The following is a 6594-nucleotide window of genomic DNA, read 5'->3' on the forward strand; positions in this document are numbered from 1 at the left end:
GGGGGCAATATCACAAGATTAAAGCAGACTATTTTGATCGTCTGATTTAGCAAAAATAACTGCACACAGAAAACAGATCATTTCCTTATGCTTTGGATCGTGAGGGTGATGACCTCCTAAAATACACGTCTCAAATTTATTTTAAGTATTGTGGCGACTCTGCATCAAACATGCATGAAAAAGAAACTACCTTGCGTTGCTGCATCAAGCTTCTCCAGTTCGAATCTTGGTCTGGAGCGTTTGGATGACTGAGTAGTGGTGTCCTTTGGTAAACCCCCCTGCTCTACCTTCCGCGTCCTGCCTCGTCGGCACTTGGCAGCAGGACCGTTGGTTGTGCTGCAGGTCGGTGCTTGCTCCTTTTTCAGCCTTTTCCGAACTTGTCTCGGCTGGGAAGCATGAGCCCCCTTACGTCTGCTTTGAGATTTTGATTGGGAGCATGGAGAATCTACCTCTGATGTCTACAAGAGAACACATATTAAAAGAGTTTGAGAATATCCCTAAAATCAACTGTGTAGGAAGAACAACTTGTTGGCTCAAAATGCATAAACAATATCAATAAAATATGATCCAACACCTTTAACTGAGTGATGAGTTCAGTGTACTCTAGCTCCACGTGTTTCTCTCCGGTGGGGGACTTTGAAATGTTGGACAGGATGTCTGTGGAGGAGCTGCGGACTGGTGTGGAGGTCAGGTGTGCTTCTTGCGTCTGTCCCATTCGTCTCCTGCCTCTTTTTGGAGTACTTGGTAAGACAGTGGCAACATCACTGCCTGGCACAGCGTTCGCATCCTTCGTGGCTTGAGATGAAACTGTGTCTGAGGCGACCTTCTCTCTCGATGTCTTTGTAGATTCCCTTGTTCTGGTTTTACGAGATCCACCTTAAATATCATTCACAGATTTAGCAGCCGCCGCTCACTTTTTAAATTTGTTTTTGTATTGCTTACAGGATTGAGGAGTGAATACAGATTGGATTACCTTTCATTGTTGTATGAGTTGGTTTAGTCTTTCCCATGAGCTCATTGGATCAGAGTGATAGTGTCAAAGTATGACATTTCCCCTGGTGGACTTTGAGGCGCTGGCAGCAGGCCTGACAGTTGTGTAACGAGAAAGAGAAAGTATTGTTCAACCAACATGTGAAGACCGACCGAGAATGTAACTTATTACTTACTTCCGCTTTGAAAAGGCCATGTTGGTATTGAGATAAATACCATATTCACTCTGCATGCATCTACGTTACATGCGTTTGTTAATGCCAGGGAACGACCAATCAAAACCTAGCTAGTTCACTATCTCAGTTACGTTGTTGTGGAGTTATAAAGTCATGTCCCCGAAGTTATTTGTCAAAGATAAGATAAGGCACCACATTCACAACAGTGCTCCTCCCCCCACTACGGTGTAATTACTGGAAGAAAAAAAATTCTCAAAGACGCATTAGCATTGCACAATACACAAATATATTGCAAATAACATCACACGTGTGCAAACCTCTCCAGCGCAAACGTTTTGGTAATAGCCGAGTTGGATGGACAGCGACTGGATAAAGCTGACAGGTTGCTAGCAGCTTGTTGACGTAGCATGCTACATTAGTAAACAAACGTTACCCACAACCATGTGAAAGCAGCGACTGCCGTTTGCTGCTGTCGCACAGTAACGTTAGCTACAGTTTGACGGTTATAATGCGAGTTTTGCGACTGTTAAATAAAGCTAACGTTAATTCAGCGTTTGCAGACAGCTATCTTTGGGCACAATCAAACGCACCAACACGCCTCCGAACACGTTAACGCCATATGTTATCTGTTAAAGGTTGTACCTCAGGCAAAACGAATCAGTAGTAACACTGTACGACACACGTTAGCCACTCACCTTACAGATGTTAAACTCAGGCGTTTGCTTGAATAGTTAGCGACCAGTTCCATTGACGACTGCAGGCATTGTCGTAACGTTAGTCTCATGCGGACTGAAACAAAACGTGCAAAATTAAACAAAATCAAACATGTAATGCAAGTCACACGTACTCTCTCTGCTGTTTAGACGTCCAAGGTAATCGCGGATCATGCGGATGTAAACACGCCTTAAAAACATGTACCGCCACCTACTGCAACGGAGTGCGTATATTCAAATACCCGAACGTTTAAAACGGAACTGTACGGTTAAAGATATGTAGGGTTGAAAATAAATGTCCAACCTGGAGGTCGGGACAGCCAAAAGAAAGATGTCCAGCCACACAAAGTCTGTTTCATTTTCAATTTTAGAAGCTTTCTCTAATATCTTTTTTTCTTGTTCAGTTACCTGAGTATTTCCCGGTTTCAACGTTATTTCGCTGTTCTCACTTATGCATCCAGTAATTCAATTACTGCCTCTCTTTCCAACTGAGTTTAAGTATATGGATTTAATACAATACAATACATATATTTTACATCATACAGTAGGCTACAGACTCTCACAACATTACACTGACACATATTTAGAGATATCTGTCCTAATAAATTAAGTGTAAAACTGTAAAAAAAAAAGATCCCAAATACACCTGTGTTTTCTTACTGTGACATGTCAAAATGTGTTTTTTGAAAAAAATAAAGCCTATGGGAGTAAATGTAATAATAGCCATCGTAAATGGTGTCCCTTTTTTGTAATATAGTCCTTTATATAAAACCTTATCCACAGAAGGTACATTTTAGTGCCGCAAAATGTAACAGCACACATTTCTGTAAAGATGAAACAGTGAGAAATGGCATTATTACCATAACATGTAGCAGTCCAACATGCTTTACTCACCCAGCTGCTGGGTGGCTGCATGTCTCAAAACAATATCTTCATGACAACAGTAGAGGGCACTGTGTATCCGCTCATAAACTGCTATATTTTACAATAAAGTGATTAAAACACCAGTGACTAAATGCACGTGTCTCAACCATTGTAAGAGGTCATTGGATGTTAATGCAGAAATATTACTGATCGTATATTGATTTTTACACTCTTCCAAAGCCTTGGATCTTAATCCTACACTCACAACATTTTCCTACATAACTTTTCCTTGACTTGGCACACACACAGACTGCACGTAATTCAATGAAAAGACCAGCCAGTTGACCATTTTGACTGACAGAGATGATTGCATTAACTTGTTGGAGGGCACATCGGTCAAAATATGTTACTGCAGGAGCCAAGAAATTGTTTTTCACAGAGTCAGTTCACATATTGAACCAGGCAATTGATCATGACACTGATCAATTGCCTGGTTTGTCTACATCCATGTCCAGTCCTCAACTCATTGCACTCAAGCTTCATGCAACATCCATTTGCTGCTTTTCTTCTTCTCCATCTAATCCATCCCCAAAGACTTTGAACTTATCCTAAAGAGGAAGTAGCCTACCCAGAGCCATAGCCTGGATCTTAGAAATCCTGAGTCGTCCCCCCCCCCCCCAACACACCCACCCCACTTTGACCAGATACCAGCAGTGAAGTCAATATTTAGTTGTGTCGTTTTTTCTAATTTCATTGATTCAGTTGACTTTTCAATTTTGTTTTCTGTCAATTGTATTTACTTCAAGGTCTTTTTGCTGTTTCTTTGTTTTTTTCCACACTGTCAGCAATAACACTCCGATGGGGAAATTATGATTCATTTATTTTGGGTTGACCTGCAGCCTTAATTTAATTATATTCCATTAAGAAATACTGCCAAAAATGTTTCAGTTTATTTAGATTCTACACCATTATGTCACCACAAGGTCACTAAAACCTCTACTAACCGCTTACTCCCTGACAACAATGTACACAGACTTTAGTGTCATCAGTGGTAGCTAGACTGGAAGTGTCCCTTTTAGATTTTCTTATATTGTTTAGTTAAACGCACAATCACTAATTCCTAACAACATCCCAGTATCCACACTTCAAACTGGAAGCCGTCTACCTGCCACTTAACTAGAACCTCTAGATGTGTATTGGCCTGTGGATGATGAAGGGCAGGGTGGCCCCGCCCTCATCCAGATGTGCGCCTCTGTCCTGTCTCCTCAGTCCACTTCTGGCTTCAGAAGAGTGCGGAGCCTCGGGAAGTCAACAGGAGGGTACGGATAGTAACAACGAGGAACGGACTCCCTTGGTCGGCACCAGCCTGATCCTGCTCGATCTAATGAGTCGTGACTTTAATGGTAGTCCATGAGACGGAATTTGCCCCAGGAGGGGGGATTTTGTTTTACCTGGCCAACCAGCCTCAGACGCAGAGCTGATGGAGAGAGGCAGGGCTGAGTGCGATGCCAGTCCGGAGCGCTGTTGAGCCTCATTCAGCGCAGAGCAGACTCTGCTGCTCACAGGGAGCGGTCTGCTTTCTCGCACGACCTGCGTGAATTCTCAATTTGTGTTTTTAGAAGTGATTCGAGGGCTTTTTTCTCCGGAGGCAACAACCGTGGAAAAAAGAAAACCATCCAGGATTTGTATGTTTCTTGGCGACGGAATGGGGATGTAACCGGTTTCCACATGCATTTGGAAGTGGCGTGAGAGGAGCACACTGCAGGGGCTCGTGGTTAATTGAAATCGATCCGGTGGTCTCTTTTTGAATGTGAAGCTGCACCAGAGCTTCTTTCTCCTCTCCTCCCTCCCTCCCTCCCTCCTCTCACCTCCAACATGACTTCACTGTCAGGGACCAAGGAGAGGTCTGCGAGCAGCAGGAGCAGAAAATATGGGGTAGGTTGTTCATTCCAGTAGCCAAGGGGTGGACACACCCCTGTTACTTATGGGTAAACATTCATAAAAACTTATCTTCCATTCAGTGATGCATGCACTTCACCTCACACTGCCCACCCATTTTGATAGGAACGTGTAGTTTGCTCACCTTTTTCAGGCTGACATGAATGTGAAACTGTTGAAAGCTCATTCGATTTTTTCCTCATGCTGTTGACTGAGTGCTTTGTTAAAAACACATTTCGCACCTCACTGCTTTTGGTGTTGCATGCATTTTCACTGATAGATCTCCCACATCACTTAATTATCACTAACTGAGGACCATGCAGCTGAATTGCACTCACACCTGTGTCACTGCTATACCTCCTACAGCATAATTAGTGTTAATTTATAACATAGGGTTGGTTCACATTATACCCACCTCTTCATTTGGAGATGAGTGAGCTTTCCCACCTATCAGCCTACTCATTGCTTCCTTATTATAGCCCTTGTGAGGGATTAAAGTAGCTATAATACCCAACCTCTCCAGCCACCACCACATCAATGGATCTGCTCTCTCTGACTGGATTTACCCAGCCACAAAATATTTAATTTTCAACTCCTTGCGGCTCATTTCATGTTCCCATGTGGTCGTCTGAATAGAGAAAAATAAAACAGGTCTCCACACGGAATCAGACTTATTCCTATTTATATGGTAATAGAAACATCCACCATGCAGACGCTTTGACTTGGGTTGGAGCACCATCACAGTACATGTTTAACATTGCTTTCTGTTTGTGTGTTTTTAATTGTCCGACCATTTGATTTAATTCCCCAATGTTAGTTAGGATTGTAGTTTGCCTTTTTGTGTGCGTTTTATTGGCATATATTGTGACTGTTTACTGTACGTTTAGCTTGTGAATTTTGTCCTAAAGCAAGACGTTCACCAGTTATCAATTGCTGGCATGTAGGCTAAGCATGGATATTAAAGCTGTGAGTGAAGTACATTTGTTCAGCCAAAATAATTTGTTTTGATTCTCTCTCATGAATTTCAGATATTGTTTAGTTTGTAAGCACTCACAAACAATGAATGATTTGTTAAATTCAACAAAACAGGAAGCCTACGGAATATAGCTTGGTGAATATTGTGAACACACATCATTATTTTGCTTTATAGGCAAAATGCAAATAGCTTGACTTCTAATTTGCATGATACAAGACACGTGCCTTTACCACCTCCTCATTATTTAATTCTCATCCCTGGTCAACCTGTTGTGTGCACTGGAATGAGTGGGATGTTGCACATATTCACACAATATAGGCTTTATTTTCATTGCAGAACCTATGGGTAATTCATCCATTGTTAATTCATATTATTATTTACACCAGTGTTTTTCTGTTATGACATGCCAAAAACATTTCTCCTTTTTAATTAATACATTTTTTAATTTTTTTGCAGATGCCTGACACTTCCCCAACCAAATCTGACTCGTTTTTCCCGGACACATGGTACCGAAAGCCCTACGAGGAAAACTCTCGCTCCGGCACACGCCCCGCCCCAGAGGGTGCCGGCTCCATGCCGAGCTCCACAGGCACCCCGTCCCCAGGCTCAGCAATCTCCTCACCAGGGTCTTTCTCCGGATCACCAGGGACCATCTCTCCGGGGATTGGGACAGAATCGCCTGGTTCTCTGGGTGGCTCCCCGGGTTTTGGGACAGGATCACCAGCCTCAGGCAGTGGAAGTTCCCCTGGTAGTGAAAGAGGGATTTGGTGTGAGAACTGCAACGCTAGGCTGACAGAGCTGAAAAGACAAGCATTGAAACTGCTCATCCCTGGACCTTACTCCAGCAAGGTAAAAATCAGATTGTCTTCTTGTGTTATGGTGGGTATGAATGTGTGTGTGTGTGTGTGTGTGTGTGTGTGTGTGTGTGTGTGTGTGT

At 42.8% G+C, this 6594-nt stretch overlaps 2 protein-coding genes across 4 annotated transcripts in view; one reads left to right on the top strand and one right to left on the bottom strand.

The window, feature by feature from the left end:
• The window catches only part of LOC116382737 (PWWP domain-containing DNA repair factor 3B-like), a 6351-nt gene extending 4290 nt beyond the window's left edge, over window positions 1–2061 (bottom strand). The window contains exons 1-4 of one of the 2 annotated variants that reach the window (XM_031845996.1): window positions 1862–2061; window positions 974–1085; window positions 575–876; window positions 191–458 (exon numbers count right to left, since the gene is read on the bottom strand). In XM_031845996.1, the coding sequence (XP_031701856.1) occupies window positions 191–458; window positions 575–876; window positions 974–1010 (607 nt within the window). In that variant the 5' untranslated portion in view covers window positions 1011–1085; window positions 1862–2061. The remainder of the gene's footprint in view (window positions 1–190; window positions 459–574; window positions 877–973; window positions 1086–1861) is intronic. The other variant, XM_031845997.1, reaches the window with a different exon arrangement.
• A 1968-nt stretch (window positions 2062–4029) lies between these two features.
• The window catches only part of kif26ba (kinesin family member 26Ba), an 81535-nt gene continuing 78970 nt past the window's right edge, over window positions 4030–6594 (top strand). For both annotated transcript variants that reach the window (XM_031846019.1, XM_031846020.1), the window contains exons 1-2: window positions 4030–4678; window positions 6114–6506. In XM_031846019.1, the coding sequence (XP_031701879.1) occupies window positions 4619–4678; window positions 6114–6506 (453 nt within the window). In that variant the 5' untranslated portion in view covers window positions 4030–4618. The remainder of the gene's footprint in view (window positions 4679–6113; window positions 6507–6594) is intronic.

This window comes from Anarrhichthys ocellatus, unplaced genomic scaffold, assembly GCF_004355925.1.
Source record: "Anarrhichthys ocellatus isolate YVR2014 unplaced genomic scaffold, GSC_Weel_1.0 scaffold6, whole genome shotgun sequence".
Taxonomy (NCBI): Eukaryota; Metazoa; Chordata; class Actinopteri; order Perciformes; family Anarhichadidae; genus Anarrhichthys; species Anarrhichthys ocellatus.